The sequence below is a fragment of the Heliconius melpomene genome, chromosome 10, assembly GCF_056956725.1.
Source record: "Heliconius melpomene rosina isolate 202511_hmr_F chromosome 10, ASM5695672v1, whole genome shotgun sequence".
NCBI lineage: Eukaryota > Metazoa > Arthropoda > Insecta > Lepidoptera > Nymphalidae > Heliconius > Heliconius melpomene.
The window spans coordinates 9,589,516-9,613,668 of NC_140398.1; the positions used below are offsets into that span (position 1 = coordinate 9,589,516).

The window sequence follows — 24,153 nt, forward strand, 5'->3', positions numbered from 1 at the left end:
GAAATTATGTTATATTTTTAAAAGCTTTTATTTTGATTGTTTGATCAAAAGGAATATAGTCACTTGTTACTTTTAATCAGCATACGGGTAATCAATAAAAAAATTGTTTGGTAAAAGACTTTATTGAAAATAAATATATATTATTGAACAATTATTAAAATTGGTGCAGTGGTTTTATTCATGAAAGAGCTACAAATTCTAAAGCAAACAGTTTTTTACATTTATATAATTATACCTTTAATAAATTTTTAATAGATATATACCACACAGTATTTGAACCTGCTTGCATTAATGATTTATTTCCATTGCGCTACGACGATGTACGATATTAATTAAATCCTTTATACACTATATTTCATTATAGAATATAGGGGCGGGCGGATTTGTTGTTTCCTTTCAAAGCCTATTATAAAGTTAAATCAATAGTTTGTGAGAGGGTCATCTTAATACTGCGACAAACTAGATTCAGTACAACGCTATCAACGTCCGACTTTGAGTAAAGTTTGTGATCGAGAATTTGCTATACGTAGTTTACCTAAGCCAGACCACAGTTTAAGTCGTGTAAGTTATAGCATAAATTTCTTGGTCAATTTTTTATACTTAAATTTATTATAAAAGTATGTACTTAATACTTATTATATATATACCTATACCAAAACGGACTCAATTTCCAATATTTCATAATTTTTAACGAAAACTGTTTACCAAAACTTTTGTTAATTATATCATTTCCTTGTTACTAAAGTTTAACTTTAGGTGATCTACCTAGGTCTTTCATCAAATGTCTAAGATCCTTAATTTTAATATATCAATGTGAAAAGCCTATCACGCTGAGCAATTGTATTACATTTTTTTATAACACTTTTTAGAGAGCATTTAATATGCAGACACATTATGTACTGATTCAGAATATACTTTTATTAAATTAGAGAATCAATGTACTGATTTATTATCCTATATCTTATAAAACAAAGTCACTTTTTGTGTCTGTCTGAACTTTCTAACTCTTCTTCTTCTAAACCACCCAACGGATTTGGATGCAGTTTTCACCATTAGGTCGAATATTTCTCAGGGAACGTTTATATATAGTTTATTATTTGTACATTCTTATGTAAATTATCCTATCCTTTATCTTATAAAACAAAGTCATATTCGTATCTTTTAAGAATAACGTGTAGTGATCATATTTCTGTCTAAAAATAGTAATTTCAACATATTTTTTATTGTGAGAGATATTTTTCCATAATGGTATTAATCCTTATCCTTTAAAATACTTTATTAAATTTCTACGTTAAACGAAGATAAAATTTGCTTTTTAAACTATTTCGAAATTGCGAATAGTTTTAGAGAAAAACGCATTTAATTATTGAAACATCACGCCGTTCACACATCAACTGTATCGAGTCAAGTTTCACTTATCCCTTACTCTCAGCATATAAATAAGTATATTAGTTACGTTGGCCATTTAATGTAGATCAAAACTGTCTTTTCTGTTTTTCATTTTAATAAGTACTTTAGAAGTTGTTACAATATCAAAAAATCCTTGCTGCGAAACGCGCCTCGCGACGTTATGCTTATACAAGCGAGTCCGCCGCGCCCGCCTGCCTTACACGCATCGGTGGTTCAGTGGTAGAATGCTCGCCTGCCACGCGGGCAGCCCGGGTTCAATTCCCGGCCGATGCATTCTATTTAATTTTCGTCACAGGCAGCCACATAGTGGCATACTCTTTAGCATTAACCACAAGCTCGAAAAAAAAACCCGCCTGCCTTTATAGCAACGAAGATTTAGATGCGTTTGCACGTATTAGATAATTCGAGTTGAATGTATTATTTAATGTCATTTAACTATCTAAAAATAGTAATTTAAATATATTTTAATAAGTACTTGAAAAGATTAGTATCACAGATATAAAATTACGGTACCTACTAAAAAATCCTTGCTGTGTAAAACAATTGGAAAATCCTTATTGAAACTACGAAAATGCGGGTTGCATTAGGGTTTAATTAATTTTCACATTATCTTAAGTGCTTTGCAAACCTACATTATATGAATAATCCAGTAGTAAAAGCGGGTGAAGCCGCAAGAGGGTCGCTAGTTATGTTATAAAACATTTAAACATCATGAAAATGTTTTAAGTCCCGTTTACGCACTTGCAATTGTAATATTTGAAATTAAATTTATTAAATGAATATTTTACTTCAAATTTAAGACACAATGTGATAAAAACTAATTTATTCACATGCGGCGTAAGTCGATAATTAATCTCAGTCAATCTCCATTTGATAATTAAATTTCTTGCGCCATTCTATGGTTTAATATAAGCTTTTCTTTCTTAGCTGTTTAAAATTAACGTTGTAACGGTCATAATTAAATGGTGTCATAATGGTGTCATAATTAAATTGGTGCGAATAAAATTGTATAATTATCGTAATTACAATTATCTCATTGATCTTATTTTTTGATAATATTATTTCTTTATATTATTTTAATTCTGTTTATTTCCTAGTGTCTTTTGTGTCGTTCTTTCCTATGGCCTAGTGTTAAAACACTCCGTTGCCCATTTTTCACCGAATTCTAGAAGCATTGCGTGTTACGCAGCGGAACTCAACACCGCGCTTTGCGACACCAGAGCGAAGAAATGAAAATATTAAATATTTTATTTCTTCAAGTAGGGATCGAACCTATAACCAGTCGCGCTTGCAGTCACACGCTTGTGCCCCTAAACCACGACTGACCTATAGCCTGATTCAGAAAAAGAAAAAATTGGTATGAAATCATATTATAGAGAATAACATACTCTAAAAGCTTTTGGCTACTGTCGCCAAAATTACTTTATTGCCTTTGCCAAGCACACCACCCAAAATAGATAAATTTATTAGAGAGTCCTTTAAGATCATATTTATATTTGACATTATTCCCATTTTATGTAAATAATATTAATATTGTAACGTGAAATACTTTTACATACACATGAAACATGACGATCCTTAGCAAAAGGACATTAAAATTGTTGTCTTTTTTTTCAACACCTCACAAACAGTAAGGTCGGCAAAATTATTAAATGTACAAAAAAACAGTTAAGTGCGAGTCGGACACGCCTATTCAGGCTTTCGTACCAATTTCAGAACAGTAGGTCAACGGGAAGTACAACTTATAAATCTGTTGAAAAAGCTACAAATTCATGTCATAATACTAGAGCAGAAGTAAGGAGCATCATCTCTTATGAGGATTAAGCTGAAAAGTAACTAGCGGTCACTTTTCAGCACACAGTAAATTATAGTTCAAAATTCGACAAGAACTGAGTAATTAGAGAAAACGTGAAGTATACTGAGTTTGGATAATTAATATTTTTAATGACTCGAGTTGCTTGAATCATCATTTTCTTTCGGAAATAGTCCAATACTCTAACTGGGTGTGGCATTCCTTACCTTTACCCACCCTCCCCTTCATAAGACTTAAGGATGTTGCTCTAAGCTGTCAATATCCCGTTTATCGGTTTCTTCTATTTACAATACAAAGCAAACATTTCTAACACAATAAATATATTTTTTATATGGAATATTAATTGTATAGAAGGAATTAATATGGCACTAGGTTGTCATAATTAAAAATATTTATAATTAATATACTATTTCATAGTTACAGAACTGAACTATGACGCATATTTTATCAAAAAGAAACCAAAATATCATATTAATATATCTATAACACTTACTAATTGTTGTATAACATCTTCACATTAAAGTTTCTTAATGTAAGTACAAATCCCCTACTTCATATTTTTTCTAAATACCTACTTTGCTTTTTTATCTTTTCCGCATGTCTTCATTTTAAACTTAGCGTCAAGCTTATATTTATCTTTACTTGTCACGTCGTTCGCTCCTTTAACGATTCAAGCACTTCAAGAAAGTTCGATAGCATTGGGTCAAATTATAGCGTTTTTTCTAGATGATATCCAAACTCTTTTTAACTTAACTGTTAACCTAGATGCGTATATAAATTACTTTTTTCACGAAAAGTACTCACTCTGTCGATTAACGTATCGTTTCTTTAGTTTTCCCAAGATTGAAAGGTTGTATTTTGTACCGGTAGTAGGTTTTCTACTACCGGTTTTACAAAAAATGCTGACTAAATGCAAGTATTTGGCTTTTAAGATTGTTACTCATTAGGTTAAATTATTTTAGCCGAATTATTCACGTATAGTTTAGTATGTCATATGTTTTTGATGAATTTACTATACGCGGGATACAGCGAGAAACTGAAAAAAAAATTAAAAAAAAAATATAATATAAATGTTACATAACAACTTCATATAAGCAACAAAATAAATTTAGAACTATGTAATTTTGAATCATTCTACTTGTAATTTTATTATATTGACACGTAAACACTTTCATTTCACGACTTCAAACAACATAAAAGCGAAGCGCGAACGAATTGTAGGTACCTACATACAATGTCAATTTCGCCAACCAGCAAATAATTGAAATTGTTTTGGTTTTTACATTTTCCTTTGTGTAAAACAAACAAAAGCTTCGTTGTGGGACAATTGTTTCATTCCTTTTTATTGTTTTTTTAATTAATTGCCTCAAACCAACTGGCACTCGTATAATAATAAAATTAGAAGGATTTCATATAGTAAAGTTTAATATTTGATGTTTATCAAACGCTTTTATTGAAGGGTCTAACTAGCCGTTAACTTGACCACATTGACAGTTTCTCATTATTCACCTGTGGTCTATGTTACTTGTTCGCTAATACTACAACCTAACAAGCCTTTATACCTGAAATTAAGTTAAATAGTTGCGTTTCAACGTCATAGTGACAAAGAAAAAATGCATCTAACCAATTGCGTTAATTAATTATTCATAAAAGATAGAAATATTATATTATAGAAAAATTGAACAATTTATAAAAGACAGAAATATTTCTTAACTAACAAACCTTCTTTTTTGGTTTAACTATTCAGTACATAATAAATATCTAAACAAAAAATCATCGATATCAGTTTCATATAAGAAAAGTTAATAATTGTCGTATATTTTAACATTAAAATGATTTTTTATTAACAAATAATTATATTTTCACTAATCAAGATAATTAATTTTATAAAAGAAGTAATCCAAATGATTGTAAAATGTAAATTTTTATAAGCTGAGTGATATGTTGTTAAGACAGGAAGCTTTGTTTTTACAAATTACATTCAAAATCCTCATGTCACGAATCCGGGAGAACGTAGAGTGGTCTTGCATATATTTAAATTAATACAGTTGTCATTCGAAACACAATAAAAATAAAATTGAATGTTGAAAATATAATGATGGCGAATATATTGGAGCCGAATGTAATTAAGATTCGTGGACTCAATTTATTCCGCCCAAACAAATTAAAACTGATGACAGTGTTCTGACATCCAATAAATTAATAATTAATTATCAATTTTCATTCTGTTAACAAATAAAATATATATAGATTAATTAAGATATATATAGTTTTTTTGCCGCTGATTGTTATCTATATATATAAAAGGACTTGTCCTCACTGACTGAGGTAAGACGCACGCACAGCCGTAACCGCTAATGGTAGAAAAGTGAAATTTGGACAGATGTTTACTTTCGTAATCTGGACATCCACTAAGAAGGGATTTTGGAAAATTTTAACCCTAAAGGGGTGAAATAGGGGTTGAAAGTTAGTATGGAAAAACATTTAAATCGGCACCGATTCTTATAAAATTTGAAATTCAGACTCTTAAAAGTATTTAATTGAACACATGTTTCATCGTTTTCTAGATTTATCCCCCTAAGGGTGCAAATAAGGGGTTGAAAGTTTGTATGGAAAAATTCTTAAATCGCCACCGATTTTTATAAAATTTGAAATTTAGACTCTTAAAAATATTTCATTGAACACATGTTTCATGGTTTATTAGAATTCACCCCTAAATACGTAAGCGAAGCTGCGCGCGTCCGCTAGTGTACAGATAAAAGTATTATTTTTTATATAGATTAAAAAAGGTTGTATTTAAATTATACTCAGGACCATTACAAATATTTTAGATTTTCATTATGAGACGAAACTCAATGTCGCTCTTTACCAGCAAAGTTCGACGACAAAAAGGGCGGCAGTTTATTCCTTCCCATTAAATCCCTATTTTAGCGAAAATGTTTTCTAGCTAGGCTCTTTATGAATAAAAAGTAAAACGTAAATGAGATAAGGCTGTAGTTTAGAATTTATATTTGCTTTCATTACATTTGTAAAGGGACATAATTGGACTGCAAAAAAATATTTTCATAAAAAATATATTATAATATATTATTTTTAGAAACAATCAGATACGTTCTAAATGTTCATAAGTTATTATATATTTGAACTTTTTAATAAAAATAAAGTTTGCGTTGTGTCTTGTTACTACACATGATCGCTCTAAGCTTTACAAGTATTTGCAATAAATAAACTGTTTAATTTTAACAAGAAACCCGAATGAACCTTCAAAGCCTTTCATTAGATAATTAATGCCGTAATTTCAACCAGATTAGCTTTTATTATTTTAAAATACATCAAGAGTAACTAATTCTATAAACGTAACCTTCAAGTCTCAGCGGCGAGGCGGTGTAAATAATCAAGTTACAGAGCCACCGATAATGTGATTTCGTACATCGAAAATACTCGTCCAATGTTATCATGTTAAGAGAAAGGTCAGCCCTTGACATTCATATTTGAAGTTTTGTACCTTCATAAATATTCGTATAGTTCAAGCGGGCGTAGCCGCGTTTGGGTCCACTAGTTTGTATATAAGATTTAAATAGTAACAAATAAACAAAATAAATAAAAATATTATCGATTACTTTGTTACATACTATTGTTCTCCTCCAGTGTGCTAACACTTACTAATATTAAATACTTCCAGTAAAACAATAACTCGTGTAAACAATAGGCCACGGACTGCACTAGAAGCTTAAACGAACATTACTAATGCATGAACATTACTAATGTATATAAAGGCACTCCTATACTAACACTGAGCAAATGTACCTACCGTGAAAGCTAACGACGTTTTCTTTTATAGCTATAAACCTCATTCGAAGCTTAACGATTTCAATCGTTGCAAATTATTGAAACAAAGTTTTGTTTTTCTTATATATTGTGATATATTATGTTGTTTTATTCAGCTTTCGCTGAATTTCAATATATTCCCAGTGATATTCCTAGTGCCTTGTGGCAAAGAACTGTGTTCAGTTCCACTACTCAACACGTAGTGCCTAAAGAATTGAATGGCAATGGGGAAGCGGAACTGTCTTAACACTAGGTTCCCAGGTTCCCGCTGCCTATTCTTTTGTGAGCGTGAAGATAAAAAACTATACTGAAACATTTATTTCATTCGCTAAATTTTAGTGTGCATGATCTTTCACTTTCGTTTTCGAAAAGGAATTGGGTCGTAAATAAATTACATACGTTATTTAGCCTCCACAACTCGTGCACAAGCTAGCAATTTGCTTAGTCTTTGCCAACTTGCTCGTTTTCCACGAGTACCGTTTTATTCCGCCCGTCTGAATAGTACTCTGTATTGCATTCATGTACTGCCTGTTAATACTAATTTGCCTTTTGAACTTCTGACGGTCAGACATATTTGAAAGAAGTCGTTTTGCAATAAATTACACTAACCTTCGATTTAGTTAAGCATAACTTTAATCAATTAAAGCATATTTCAAAAAAGATTTTTATTCAAACTTATTAGCTATGCGTGGGCGATTATGAATTACTTTGGTATCTCTTTTAATGAATATCAAATTAAGTCAACATGAGCAGACTTAGTCATTCATATCAAAGTCTAAATATAGTCGTTTCAACTTGAGGAAAATGTTACTTATAATTTCATCCACTGAGCTTCAGACTTATTTTATTTTGATTATTTTAACAATTTTTTACCAAAAAGGGTCGAAATTTAAATAAAATTAATAAACGCCACTTTCTTTTAGCCCTAAGCAAATTTAGTTAAATATTGAAATAAAATTAAATATTAAATATGTTCCAATTTTTACAGGTGACACCGATGAGCACGGTCTGCCCAAAGACAAGGACAAAGGCTGCGACACTACTCTCTACCTTTACCATGTGAGTCCCTCTTATTTTATTTATATTTTATAAAAAAAAAAATAAGAAACCTATGGAAGAATAATTACAGATTCAATTTTGTCACAGACTGCGTCTTGAGCTTGTACTAAACGAAAACTGTATAATCTATTTATTGCCGTGATCCCTTAAAAAAGATATTAATATCACCAAGTTAAACGATCATAACTATAATTCTAAAGTGCCCTTCAAATTTGCAATGTAGATTAGTATTCATAAGAAAATAAATCTGCATAATCTAAAGTACCCTCCAGTCGAGGAAAAATCCTGTTACTCTTTACATTGCTTACTTTACAAACTTCAACCAATTGTAAAACACGGAAAAGTAAAGTACGCTGAAATATTCTCCCTACTTTCTTACCTTATATTTTAATATTATATGCCTGATATTTCGTCTGCGCGATAAATCACATGTATATCTCCTTTCGTATCTCGAATATTGCTTTCGCGGGAATTTATTTAACGATTTTCTACATACATGTATTTTCTATATGCTGCACCAAGAAAATTGTGTATTTTCTTATTGAGAAGTCTCGTAAATTGTATACTTTAAATTTAATACTATAAAAGCATGTAAAGTTGACAAGACTTTTTTAGTTTTGTCGTAGAAAAATTTAAATTAAAAAAAATTCAGACGGGAATTCAGACATAACTACGGGACCAATGGGACATCGTCTGACTTCAAACGGAATGATTATGGATATCGAATAGGACACCAATTTTATTAAAATATATTAAGGAAGAAAAATAATACTAAAATGAGACAGATAACTAAATCTAAGACTATACTAATTTGTACGGACTATAAAATTTTCATAAAATGAATTCTCGCAATATATTTAAAAGTATAATGCAGGCAAAATCAGGGAATATTACTTGTTATACATAAAACTTTATCTATAATTGTCAGTACGTGATAAATTATATTCAACGACACAAATTATGCAAATGATAGTAGTGTCTGAATTGTATAACGAGCGCGCAGCGCGCCAGCCACTGTGCGCTATCGGCTCCGGTCGTAGCGTTCGTAGCGAGGGGCTACGCCGTAGCATCCGACCCAATTTTTTACTTGAATAAACTTCTTCGATCTCACGCTATCACCTCGATCTACGAGATTCCAATTTTACTCTGATTAAAAATTTACTTCATTCCTGAAACGCGTTCAGGAGTATTAAATAAATTATATTTTGTAGAATAAATATGTTTCAACTGATAAAATATTATTTAAAAATGATTTCGTAAATACTAATTATTATATACTTAAAGGCTTTATTTTTATTTTTTGGAAAGACGAAGCATTTAATATGGATTTCTGCGTAGAAAAGATTCTGAACTTTCATATAGAGCGCTCTAATCAAAATTGTATTATAAATATAGCGGTACATATAGACAATCCGATAAAGAATAAATTAAAATAAATACTGCTAGAGTTCATAAGCTATAAATTATAAAAACACTCACTCTAGTGATAACGTGCCTAGACGCCTGGCAACATTCTCTCGTTGAATGGCCAAAGCAATTTGTAGAGTGAAGGTCACCCGAAGTTTTTTTTTACTTTGCTTTATTATACAACCAGAAGCCCTCACTATGTTTAAGCTAAAATACATATGTTTTATATAATCATGGATATTTATATAAATTTAAGAATATCGATCGAAAAATCGAAGAATTGATATCTTAAATATCTCCTTACCCAAAAGTGACCAAATATATGCTCATAAAAACTTGAATTAAAATATTATTTAACTATATTCACACGATTTTTATAGGTATGTGTAATATTGCTATAAAAGTTGTACGCGGACGACTTTTTCACTGCAACAAAAAGTAATAAAAGTGAGATTGAAGGCGGATCTGCGTTAATCCGCATTAAAGCCATCATAATGTCGCAGTACAATGTAGTATAAATTGGAAAGTATCCTATGTTCATCCCGAGACCGTCAAGTATATATCTCTATATGAGTATTTTATCACAATTAAATTAGCAGTTTGGCCCTGATTGCGTAAAAGACAGACAGACAGACAGACAGACAGACAGAGTTACTTTCGAATTTATAATATAGGTATGGATATATTATACTTTAGTTACGAAGTTACATATTTTTAATTTGACATAATAAAAGAGCTTAAAAAGACAGTTATAATATTAGTAATGATACTTGCAATATAAAATAGCATTAAAAGTTTTTAAACATCATCAACACAACAAGTATACGAGCAACGTGAAACTTTTCCTTCATTCTTTTTTTGTAGGAAAAATTGTTGCTGAGTAGAAACTATATTGTGAAAGTAGTTTACTCTCAATAATGTTATTTTCTGTTTTATTTCATGCTCCTACTAAAGATGTAGTAGATTCGTAACTGTATATTTCAATTCATAGATTTTAAACTTCAAAGAAAAAGATTCATTTTTTATATATCTATATCTATTTATATCTATTTATATACAATTCTTTCTCATCAGAATAAAATTATTTGTCTTTGAAGTTGCAATAAGTAAAGTAATCTTGTTTTAAAAGACGTATAAAATATTTTAAACATTATTTTTAACATCTATTTTGATATTTAATAGTAATTCTAAGCTATTAACCCTGTTACCGGTAGCGATACGATATAAAACTGTGTTGATCGACTGTGATCTCAACCCAGTCAATTAATGTTAATAAAAATAATATTCTGCTTATTTTTATTTGATTGTTATTCTAACAAATAGTTATTTTCAAACAATACTTTTATTTAATATAACTATTCCATTGCACAGTGGAACTCTAAAAGTTGCATCCGCTTGACCCGAACGGCTTTACTTCGATATATACACATTTCTGTAACAGATCTTACCAGTAAAATTTGATAAAACAAATTCTTTCTAAAATTTCACAAAAATATTTCTTTATCTGCATAGTAAAGAGAAATCGTCCAAGAACACTTTAGCGCCTCTCAGCCTACATATTCATGAAATCTAGTGTAGGCACCAGATAACAACCCAGATATAAATATTTTGTTTAAATTCGTGTCATAAGTATAAATAATTAAATATTGTTTTATATACTTATATTTAACATAAAATAATAAATGTAATTATGAATCATTATTTGTATAAAAGTGTATAAAGTTGTATAAATCCAAGACTGACCAAATTGCCGGCTAATTAAGCATAGTTTTTTTTAATTTTAGTGAAGTGAGTATTCGTTAGACACAAAGAACCTGTTCACTCCGTAAAATGCAAAAAAGTCTGACATACAAAATCAAGATTTGAAAATATTCCTAAGATAGCTTAGGAATATTTTTAAATCTTGATTTTGGACTTATTAGTACGCTATACCAGGTGATGACCGTAGTATTGAATTACCTAAAAAATTAAAACCTATATTGTAGTGTGAGGTATCAAATGCTTTAAATTGGATATTGACGGTACTGAAAAAATACGAGAGAAAAATAAAAGAGATTGACAACAGTGTTCGTTAATTTCGTACATTGATAAAGCTGTGTATATTGTATCGTTTTAATTAAGGGGCAGTGGTCGGAAGTTTAATTAAGACAGGTAGGCTGTTTATACAGATGTAAGCGAGCCGCGCCGGATATTAGAGTCTCTTCTGCTCGTTACTATTAACGAATATGAATTTAGTTTCAATTTGTTGGGTCTAATAGGTATCTCAATGTGCTTAGAGAAAGTACTTTTTTTAGTTTAGTTTATTAAGCCACATTCAACGCTGTCAAACTTTGACAAGATCATTTTAACTATCCTATGCACATTAACTATTTTTAACACTAATAAACACGACTTTTTATCTATTGAATTTTCAACACACTTGTTTATTATTATTATTGAATATAATACTAAGAGGCATAACAACTTAGCGATAGATAATGAAGAATTACGATAAAAATATTTATATTTCTCGTATAGACATCGCATCCTCATTGCGGTGTTACATTATATTTAAAATAGAATTGAGTAGAGCCAAAAAGCACAGCTAGTTTAATAATAAGTATAATATACAAAGCTGTGTCAAAGGCGAATATTGGGCGGCCTTCTCAGATTATCTGAGGTTCTCGAGCGGAGGCCGCGCCAAGGGCCATCAATAGCAAAAGAAATGAAATGGTGCTCCGTCTTAGAGGTCAAGCCCCCTCAAGTTACGCTTTGCGAATAATTTGCTGGAAGCCCTTTAGAAGTCTTTGCTCTCGGGTATAATGCGTGATTTTTTTCGGCTACAGCCATTTTCTTGTAATACATCCGGCGTCGAAAATGTTTTGGTAAGATTTTGAAGGTTCAGATTTCTAGAATAATAGAGACCTATAATCCTTTGGTATACTTATGCCTAAAGTTATGAAGCAAATTCTTACTGGGAAACATCTTTATCGAATACTTTTATACTATTAGCCCATTACAAGCATTAATTTTAGTTTTTGACGTCATTAGAAAAGTGTTAAAAATGGTAAAACACGTGAAATTTATTTCTTTACAGGATTCGGTTAGCGAGTTTCATGATAAATGATCCTCGAAATATTTTTTTTCGTACAAAATTCGACACCCCGTTTCACATATGTAGCTAGGTAAGGGGTTTAGGGGCTATAATTTTTTCTTATCATTATATCTTTAATATCAAATTATATCTTCCACCATTCTCGATCGATCCTCTTTGAACTATATTTACATACAAGCGCTACCCGTGACGCGGCTTTACCCATCTGAACTATACAAATATTAATTTAATATTATTTTAGTGTATTTTGAGAAAATTGCTTTATTATTTTAATATGGTTATCTATACTGTTTACGCTTAATAAATCATATTTTAAATCTTTTGGGATTTTATTTGATTTGCTCACAATATATCGTGTTAGAATAATGTTTAGTTATTTCATAACTATCTATGAAGGCAGTAGGCACGCACGACAAACAGATATTTTCCCAGGGAAAAAGTAACTTATATATATTGCTTCATCACTCCCTCTATCCTTCAGTGAAAGTCCCTAAAAACAGAAAAATTGTTTGTTTATCGCTTAATATCGCGTAAATAACTATATGAGGCTTGGACAAAACACGGTTATTTTGAAATTACAAACAGACACTTCAATTTTATTTATATGTACAAATGTATAGATAAATGTTTCCTACGATTTGGTGGTTAAATGGCGCATGAAAGAAATAAACATTTCGTTACATTATTTTATCAGACAGTTAAATTTTTTGAACCAGTCTTATACGATCATAATAGTATTCTTCTCTACCTCAGTTTATCAAAACAATGACAAATTGAAATATTTAGGTAAACATTTAAAGTGGTTTGCTTACAAAAAAATAATTCAAACTAGACAAGATCACCTAGGCTATATCAATAAAGAAGACATTCATCATTCTATCATAATAAATAAAAAAGCATAATTATAATTTTCATAAGCACTGGCATACGAACTTTATATAAAATTGGGTTAAGCTTCATCTTTCTTACCTTTTACAAAAGGTACTTGTGTATTAATATAATCTGAAACGCGCTGAAGGAAGCGTTAAATTCGCCTCCTCTTCCTTCACTTCAAAGGTTCTTTGTAATATAAACACGATATTCGTATTTTCAGGTTTGAGGTTTCCTATATAACATGAATATGAGCACTCTGAGCACACTTCACGTTGTATGCGACGCGACGTGAAGAATATATTTAAGTGTGAAAATAAAAATAGAAAAATAGAGGCCGTCGTGGCGCAGAGGCGGAAGGGTGTGAAAGTAACGCGACGGTTTTGGGTTCGAGCCCCACTCGAGGAAGTGAAATATTTATTTACGTTTATATTTCCATTTCTTCGCTCTGGTGTTGAGGCAGAGCGCGGCGTTGAGTTCTGCCCATCAACAGGCAATGCCTCCAGAAGTCGACAGAAAATGGGGAACAGAGTGATAAGACAGTAGGTTCCCTCTGCCTACCCTGCTGTGTGCGGGATACAGCGTGATTTTTGATTATTTATAATAATAGTAAACTACATAGGTACTTATTTTAGTTTCTAAGTCATACTCGCATTCACTTCTTTTCTAATAACATAACCGGCCTCTATTCTCGTAGATACAATCTCGCTTTGAAGAGGGATATACTCGTATCGGTAGGCACACGTGTGATTCATCTAAATTAGTATTATAATAAAGTTATTTTTATTAATGACGCCTTTTTCCAGTGTTTTTCATACCGTTCAATGATGTCTAGAGTAACTTTCCGTCAATTGTGAGTAAAAAGAAAACTGGATTACGCTCGTAATCTAAAAGAGATCCACATTTTAAATAAAGTGCTGGGTAATGGCGACAGAACAAATGAATACAAATAGAAGAAGTCAAGTAACAAATGGTTGGCCGGCCGCTTTATTGCAAGTGAAAATTTACGACAAACCTATTGGTTTAACTGTAATTTTGTTGTTAAATCACTGATAGTTTTCTTTTTAAAACAAGAAAGAATTACTTCTATAGCAACTTGACTATGTTTTATATCATTTTAACATAATAAGAATAACATGTTAACAAATGAGGAAATCATCTTATTTTGAGTTATGGACTTTAATATATAAAAAAAAAATTAGAAAGAGTATATCATAAACATGCAGTAAAATTATAATAATAAATACAACTGTACATATTCTCCCGAGTTTTATATATTTCATAATAAATTTGTATTTATTAATACTGGAAAACAAAACTTATACAAATTTCTTATACTATTAACCAATATAATAAAAGAAAAAAGCAGTCATAAATAAGATTTTACTATTATTCTATTTTAATGATATACGAACATCAACATTACATAGCGTTTACAATTTATACAGACTACAAAAATATTTCTTGTTCTACGTATTTTAAACGTATTCTTATCTACTTACTTTTTATTTCGCATTTTGCCTTTTGTATATTCAACACCATAGACATTTGTGAGCGACATTTGCAAAGCTGACGACGAACTGAACGTCTGAAGGAACAGTGAGCATTGCAAATGGCCCGTGAATAAAATACGAGCGCTACGTCGAGCTCGGGTGAATCTCGTCTCTACGAGCTGTGTGTATAGTATTTCGAAATTAAAACTGATATTTCACCATATATCTACTGATATATGGTGGAGTATGAAAAGTGGAGTATATGGTACCTTAAAAATTTTAACTCAACTGCCGTAGAGAGAATTCACAGAAGAAGAAAATTTAAAATTCATACGTTATTAGAATAAGAAATGAAAGTAATAGTTGGTTTTCGTAATACATAAAAAGAATTACGAACTTAATTTTTTATTTGGAATGGTTATGATCCATTTTTATCCATATTTCTTTATGTTGTCCACAGGAGGAGATCGAAGACAGACCACGAGCGGCTACGTTCCTTAGTTCCCTCGCGGACTATTCCAACACTATCCCCACTGCCTCTACAGCGGACCCGGATGCCCCTAAGCCTGCGCCACCGGCGCGTATGGGAACCCTCATTGGAGTATATTTACCGTGTATCCAAAACATTTTCGGAGTTATCCTCTTCATCCGTCTGACTTGGGTAGTTGGGACTGCTGGTGCAATTCAAGGTTTCTTGATCGTGCTTACGTGCTGCTGTACGGTATGTGCTGTACTATTCGCTATAGTTTTATACACTAATTCATATTATATTCTAGATCAATTGTAATTAAATATTTTTGCTCGTACATTTACCTTGCAATTGTTAAATGATTGATTAGATAACAGCTTATTACTGTTTATGTAATGTTGAAAAATAGTTAAAAAAAATGTTTTTACAGACTATGCTTACTGCGATATCGATGTCTGCCATTGCAACTAACGGCGTAGTGCCCGCGGGCGGGTCCTACTTCATGATCGGTCGCTCGCTAGGCCCCGAGTGTGGAGGCGCAGTGGGAATGCTTTTCTACACTGGAACAACACTGGCCGCAGCTATGTACATTGTCGGAGCCGTTGAAATTGTTTTAGTAAGTAACGCACACTAAACAAATGATTAAAAAACATTTATTTAGATTAGATTTAGATTTATTATCATTATAATAAACTATTACTACAATTATTTCATATACTAGCTGGTCCCTGCGTACGTTGCTACGACACCAACAAAAAAAAATGAAATAAGAAAATTTGTCGCACCAACTAAAAAACCGTCGTGGGCTCATGCAACTTTGCTAAAGATCATCACATGATCAAATCCATAGTTTTACGATTCTATACAGGACATACAGACAAACATTCATTTTTACATATAAAGATTATGTAACTACGGAAATTGTTATCAGATAACAGGAATAATTTATGTTTTCCGCAATAATACTAAAAGCAATCTCCGATCCCTGGAATATTTGCCAATATAAAACATGACTTAGAGATATCGAGTCGGAAAAATAGTATAATTTTATGACCTCGTAAAACTTTACGCCCAAGTACGTATGTACATACAAACATACATACGTAATTTGATTTGGCCAATAACGACATTTGCTTAATTCAATTCAATAAAATCGTGTCAACAAATTCTCATATATTTATTGTTATATTATATAATACGTTTTAATGCATCGTACAGAAATAAATATGTTAATGAGCAAGTATTTTTGTTCTATTAGACGTACATGGCTCCGTGGATGTCTATCTTTGGGGACTTCACGAAGGACCCAGAGGCGATGTACAATAACTTCCGAGTATATGGCACAGGACTATTATTGATCATGGGCATGGTTGTATTTGTCGGAGTGAAATTTGTAAATAAATTTGCTACTATTGCCCTCGCCTGTGTTATCCTCTCAATAACAGCTGTGTATGCCGGTATTTTTGTCAACTTTAATGGAAATGATAAGCTACAGTAAGTTCTCAACAATTATAATATTTTAAAACCAGCATCAATGTAGGTAAATTAGGTAATTTTCAACTTAATAATGCTTTATTTATTTTTAGAATGTGTGTCCTTGGAAAACGATTACTAAAGGATATTAGCATTGAAAATTGTACTAAGGTTCCTGGTGGTGAATTGCATCAATTATTCTGCGTGAATAAGACATGCGATCCTTACTTCCAGACTCATGAAGTCTCTATTGTTCAAGGCATAAAGGTAAATCAATCCAATTTTAGTAATATTTTTAATGAATTTACCTAGTACAGTAAAAATATTTTTATTGTGTGTTTCACGCTGTATCCTGCATATGGCAGGGTAGATAGAGAACATAATATTAAGACACTCCGTTCCCATTAATTCTGGAGACATTGCGTACTGAGTGTGGGAACTCAACGCTGCGCCACTACTGTTTATTAATAATTCAATATTTAAAAAAATAATTAATTAATACCCAATATAAAATATGCAGGGCTTGTCGAGCGGAGTATTCTTTGATAATTTGCAAGATTCGTTTCTTCAACTCGGTCAATATATTGCCTATGGAAAGGAGCCTGATGATATTGAGCAAATGGAGCGACCTACATATAATCAGATTTATGCCGACCTCACGACAACATTTACTATACTCATTGGAATATTCTTCCCGTCTGTGACAGGTATAGTATTATAATTGTTCATGTTTATTAAGCTCTTATAAGAAAATGACAATATAAATAAAAATGAGAATTATATATATAATAGTTGATTTAGCTTTGGACACTAGGAGAAACATGCTAATAATTTTCACTTGATACTTTCAATTCAAAATAATCAAAGTATATATTTGAAATATTACAAATAAACATAAAAGCGCTTAACTAATTGTTTATTTTTTCTATTAGGTATAATGGCTGGCTCTAATCGTTCCGGAGATTTGGCTGATGCCCAAAAGAGTATTCCTATTGGGACTATCTGCGCTATCCTCACTACGTCAACTGTATACTTATCTTGCGTATTACTTTTCGCTGGAACCGTCGACAACTTGTTATTAAGAGACAAGTAAGCCTACTTTTTTCCATATGTATCTTTATGCTTGTATCCTTGCACGTAACCAGTATTGTCGCTTAGATCTTCTCTACCACTTTTTCCTTTGCCCTTCCCAGTTGCATCAAAACGATTTTTATGTGAGCCTGTATATTTTGAAGTATCCGTCATTCTATTAACAATATTTGATTTGTCTACTTTAGTAGCTTTGGAAGTATTGGGAGCTCCAATTTTAGATAATTTATCTTTTAAGTTTCCGATATTTAATCTGTTCTCTTTTGCAAGAAGTTCGAGAAACTGTAGAAATTGCTTAAAATCAATTGTTTTAGATTTAAATCTATGAAATAAAATGCCTGTGTCTGTTGTAGATACATTTTTCCCAGCGATAATATTTGCTTCCTTTAACCATTTATCAATATTAGTCAGAGTAATTTGTTTTCCATCACTTTTTGAATTTCCAAATTTTGCATAATCTTTAAATATATTCCCGAGTATTATTTCTTTATCTAAATCATCTGCCATTTTTACTTTTTATTTTAAATTTAACTATTTACTGTTTAGTGGTTGGATGAAAATGCCCTGTAATTTTTCAACACATCTTTCCAAATGGTTCTGAATATTATGAAACAAAACTTGTAAGTATCGTTATATATAAAAGCAAATAGGCCAACTAGATAATATTTAATTTTCAGATTTGGTCAATCGATAGGTGGAAAACTTGTAGTGGCAAATATGGCGTGGCCAAATCAATGGGTTATTCTGATTGGATCTTTCCTTTCTACGCTTGGTGCAGGACTACAATCCTTAACCGGAGCCCCTCGGTTACTCCAAGCGATAGCTAAAGATGAAATTATACCCTTTCTTGCTCCCTTTGCTGTTTCGTCCAGCAGAGGAGAGCCAACAAGGTATGTTAACATTCTATATTTTTTATAGTAAATAGAGTAAACTGTAGGTTCCTTAACTCTTTCCGACGCCCTTAGTGTCTGAACTAGATATTGTGAGAAAAAGACAAATTTAATATTGTATATATTTCAACATCTTTATATTAATAATAATCTTAATATTTTTTGTTAATGTATTTCTTATTTTTTAGAGCCTTGCTTCTAACAATGGTGATCTGCCAATGCGGCATCCTCCTCGGCAACGTTGATATTTTGGCTCCTTTGTTATCAATGTTTTTCCTTATGTGTTACGGATTTGTAAACTTAGCGTGCGCTTTACAAACATTGTTGAAGACTCCCAATTGGAGACCCAGATTCCGCTATTATCATTGGTAAGTTCTTCTATTAGTATAGCGTACTATTATTTAATATCTATAAGGTATATATCATATTCGAATAATAACAGTTTATGTAAGTCTAATGTAAGTTTATGTAAGTAAACGTAAATTAAGTAAAAGTAAATTATGTAAGTTTATGTATGTAAGGATTTTATAAATATCTCTTAATAAACAATAATATATCATATTGTGTTTTTACAATTTTCCAGGTCCCTCTCTCTTGCTGGCCTAACATTGTGTATCTCTATTATGTTTATGACGTCCTGGTTCTACGCACTGATCGCGATGGGCATGGCCGGTCTTATCTATAAATATATCGAATATCGAGGGTGAGTTTATTTCTGTCTAGCTTTATTCTCTTTATTTTCTATGAATATTAAAATATCTGTAGATTGTAAATTGTGTTTGCTATTAGTTATAAATTTAATATGGTTAATATTTTAATACTTACAGTAATACTCGTACTATAAAATGTTTAAGTAATTCAGCGCATTTGTTAGTTATATTCTACCTAAAAAATAATTAATTTTAAAAAATCTGCTTCACTATGTATCCCGCACACAGCAGTGTGTGTTAAGACACTCCGTTCCCTACTTTCCGCCGAATGCTGGAGTCATTACGTATTGAGTGGCGGAACTCAACGCCGCGCTTTTGGCTCGACACCAGAACGAAGAAATGGAAATATAAATTTAAATAAATATTTGTTAAACATGACTTCGAGTGGAGATCGAACCTACAACCAGTCGATTTTACACTTAGTGCCCCTGCGCCACGACCGGCCTCGGATTAATCGTACCATATATATTTTATTTATTTATATTTTATATAGCTGTCACATATAATACACTGTACTATTTTAGAGCTGAGAAGGAATGGGGTGATGGATTACGCGGTTTGGCTCTCTCTGCGGCTCGTTACTCGTTACTGCGTCTGGAACAAGGTCCTCCACACACAAAGAACTGGCGACCTCAAGTTCTTGTACTTGCTAAGCTCAATGACGAACTCAGTCCTAAATACCGCAAGATGCTCGCTTTTGCTAGTCAACTAAAAGCTGGTAAGTTAAATATACATTTAAAAATAATAGTTAATAGATATTTTGGTGATTATAATAATTTAATGCTAAACGATAGGTCTGTGTATATTGAATTAAATAAAATATTTCAACTTTTAATTTTAGGAAAAGGTCTAACCGTATGCGTTTCGGTATTGGGTGGAGATTTTACAAGACGTGCGGGTGAGGCGGCAACTGCAAAACAAAACTTACGCAAGTGCATGGACGAGGAGAAAGTTAAAGGATTTGTTGATGTACTTGTATCTCATAGTATTGCTGATGGCTTGAGCCACTTGTAAGTAATATATTTAATATATTTGAGAATTATTTTATTTAATAATAAAACTGTTATTTTACGAGAAAATAATTATCACTTACAAAACAATCTACAGTGTACAAACGACAGGACTGGGTGGTTTGAAACCGAACACGGTGATAGTGGGGTGGCCGTACGGCTGGCGGCAGTCGGAAGACGAGCGCACGTGGCAAGTGTTTCTACACACTGTGCGTGCGGTCACTGCGGCGAGGATGGCCATGCTTGTACCTAAGGGTATCAATTTCTTCCCCGATTCTACTGAGAAGGTAATGATTTGTCTACAGCTGAAATACTTAAGAGAAAAAATTCTTAACACTGCTTTATTAATCAATATCACTACAAATTAATTAAAATTGAATTTTTAGCTTTCCAACGGCTAGATTTTTATTATTACCCCTGCTATATCAAAGAAAACAAAGAAAGCTGTGTAAAGACTTAAAATTTCAAATAAATAATCGAACCAAATATTTCTAGGTTTCTGGCAACATAGATATTTGGTGGATAGTGCATGACGGCGGTATGCTCATGTTACTACCATTCCTTCTGAAACAACATCGCTCATGGAAAAACTGCAAGATGCGCATCTTCACTGTGGCCCAGATCGAAGATAACTCTATACAAATGAAGAAAGATCTTAAGATGTTCTTGTACCAATTACGTTTGGAGGCCGAAGTTGAGGTTGTAGAAATGGTAAGTTAACTACAACAGTAAAAGAAAGTTGTGATATTTACAAATTATGTTTACTCTGACTATTTTTCGATTTCAAACCCTTCGATTACATAACCATGGAACCTTGAGTTTTACTACTAATCTTTAAAACTTGAAAAGTGCGAAAATTTGATGTAATATTCAAATATTTCTAGACCGACAGCGATATCTCCGCTTATACTTACGAACGTACTTTAATGATGGAACAACGCAACCAAATGCTCCGAGAACTACGACTGAATAAGAAGGAAACTCTTGGCATGGTAAGTAAATAAATCATTACATTTATATGTACACCATGTAACTGAAAAAGTTTTGCGAAAACGAACCAATAAATAATATTTAGATTTTTTGAAAAAAAAATAAGATAAAGATAAAAAATATTTAAATTTATTACAAAAGAATACCTTTGTTTTTTTTTATTTTGTTCGGACATGACTGGTTGGTTTTTGCTTGACTATATCTTGAAGTGAGTCACTGAAGCCATTTGTGGATAAGCTAAATCCATATTAGCGGTGTTTATGTGCTATGTATTTGTACAGAAGCGTGGCTTGATATCGTGTTACAATAATAACTAATGCCGTTTGTCTATCGCTGCCGATACAGATGCAAAATTTGGTGGACTATCGCGAACAAAGTGCTGAGGAGAAATTGCCTTTGGTAAACAATACCCTCAAAGGAGTCCACTTTTAATGCATTCTAGTTATTTACTCCCTCTTACTGTTAGCTCGAGCCTCATTACCATTCTCATGCCTCCGCTTTGATCGGTATACATCATTTACAAATTAGTAAATCGAAAAAAAGTTTATAATAGTTTGATGTGTTTGTAATTGCGTATTCTTAAACATCCCTTTTATGTTTTTTAGTTAAGATTAAAATAATATCTGTTGTAATTCTCAAAACAAGCAAATAAACTACTAACTTTTTAAAATATGTTCTATACCTAATGTTATTTTTTATCTAAAATTTCATAATTAAATACAAAAGTAAAAAGGGAAGTCTAAGATTGCTATTCGCTTAAGTGTTGTCTTCTATGTTTCTATGTTTATGTTATTCTATAAGTATTCACTGTCGTTATATTCAACAATCATCAACAAGCGCCATATCGTTGACAAATCACCAGAACACTGGCTTTTGATGTCAATTGTATAGTTTTCTATCATTCCCTCTATAAATATATCACAGATCTTTTCTTATACGTACATACATATGTAGTTGTTGTGCACAGTTTCTCTTTTAGATTTATTTTATATATTTATAAATGCTATTATTATTTACATAATAAATTAGACTTTACATTTTTAAAAGTATACTTTCATTACTAAATGGAAGTGTTTTCTTTTTAAGCTCTAAATTTTCAAGCTGAAATAAAGATATTTAATTGTTTGAAAGAATTAGAAAATTAGCGTTTGAATATAACAAAATACAAACTTAAATATAATAATATTCTTAGGTTCAAGCTATTGTGGATCATCATCACGCTGATGTTAAAACAGCTAGCAAAGTGCGTTTCGCTGAACCCGGCTCTGAACCCCTACCCGATGACGCTCCTTCCCCTCCTCTCGCCGAAAATGATGAGAAAGATAAGGACGATAAGGTGAATATTAATACATTATTATTGCTAGACTTAGCTTTGAAATGTTGGAAATTTTGAAAGAATGTGTTTAAAATTAATATAAATCCCCTTTTTATTGAATACTCAAAATTATTGAATGGATCTATTATAACCAATTTCATTAAAAACAAAGAATACTTTGTTAGCTTTAACGTTTAAATAAATATAGTTAAAAATACTACAATGAAGAATATACTTTAGATATAATATTTTAATGTGTGGTGTTCAAAGTAAAATGGTGTTGCAAAAGCTAATCATTCGCTATATTCACGTATATTTTAATTTGATTGCATTATTATTTCATAAATGGACTTATTTTCAATTATATTTATTTCTCCATCAAGCGAAGCACTGTATAAAAGTAAAGACGTAACAACAAACAATTACGTTAATATCAGATGTCGCAAGCAAGTCCCTGCTTTCAACATCCGATACACGCACAGCTATTTAATCCCGTTTATTTAACTTTAATTTATTTCCGTTGAGTTCTGCATCGTTATAGCTAACCATAACGAGTCCTAGCGAATTTACACACGGTGGTCATATGTTTGGCAATGAGTTCATCCGCATTGATTTGTTCACTTTAGTTGGTCATACCACATTAGCTATGAGTGGATGTTTGTATGTCAGTAGTCAGTGATCGTTTTACAATTTACATAATATATGACATCCCGTGTTTCATTCGCCTTGAATCCGTCATGTGCAACGCTCGGTACGATATGAAAACGAAACGAAATTTCCAAAACGGAATATAATTGGGGTAAATATTAGGACGAATTTCGAAGTAGTTTGTTGCACATAATCGATTCAATGTGGGACTCGCCCGATGAACGCTCGCAGTGTGAGTCGCCGCTGCCCGACGTCGAAAACCACAAGGAAGGCAATCCCAACGGAGACGCGCTCAACCAGAAACCCAACATGCCCAGTATTACCCCGTGAGTAGTCCCACTTTATATTGATCAAATTTCAATAGTAAACATAGAGGGAAGTCGTGACGACTGGTTGTGGGTTCGATCCCCACTCGATACATCGTGGCAATATAGTAAAGATATTCCTAATTTTGGACAAAATATTAAATTTAATAAAAATTTTAAAGTACAGTTTCACTAGAAATATTTGTACCGTAACCAATAAATAATAGTATTTCTTTTTTTAAATATTTATGTTTAACTTAATATTGAGAAAAAAGGTGGA

The 24,153-nt window shown here is 31.8% G+C and overlaps 1 protein-coding gene across 9 annotated transcripts in view; it reads left to right on the plus strand.

The window, feature by feature from the left end:
* kcc (solute carrier family 12 member kcc) overlaps positions 1-24,153 on the plus strand; it is a 257,609-nt gene that overhangs the window by 229,108 nt on the left and 4,348 nt on the right. For 6 of the 9 annotated variants that reach the window (XM_085192263.1, XM_085192261.1, XM_085192262.1 and 3 more), the window contains 18 exons: positions 8,040-8,110; positions 15,435-15,695; positions 15,874-16,059; positions 16,702-16,937; positions 17,030-17,183; positions 17,437-17,623; positions 17,849-18,005; positions 18,683-18,895; positions 19,084-19,263; positions 19,479-19,598; positions 20,130-20,323; positions 20,447-20,615; positions 20,713-20,902; positions 21,111-21,326; positions 21,500-21,607; positions 21,951-22,004; positions 22,798-22,941; positions 23,731-23,894. In XM_085192263.1, coding sequence (XP_085048389.1) covers positions 8,040-8,110; positions 15,435-15,695; positions 15,874-16,059; positions 16,702-16,937; positions 17,030-17,183; positions 17,437-17,623; positions 17,849-18,005; positions 18,683-18,895; positions 19,084-19,263; positions 19,479-19,598; positions 20,130-20,323; positions 20,447-20,615; positions 20,713-20,902; positions 21,111-21,326; positions 21,500-21,607; positions 21,951-22,004; positions 22,798-22,941; positions 23,731-23,894 — 3,004 coding nt within the window. The remainder of the gene's footprint in view (positions 1-8,039; positions 8,111-15,434; positions 15,696-15,873; positions 16,060-16,701; positions 16,938-17,029; positions 17,184-17,436; positions 17,624-17,848; positions 18,006-18,682; positions 18,896-19,083; positions 19,264-19,478; positions 19,599-20,129; positions 20,324-20,446; positions 20,616-20,712; positions 20,903-21,110; positions 21,327-21,499; positions 21,608-21,950; positions 22,005-22,797; positions 22,942-23,730; positions 23,895-24,153) is intronic. The other 3 variants (XM_085192269.1, XM_085192267.1, XM_085192270.1) reach the window with 3 other exon arrangements.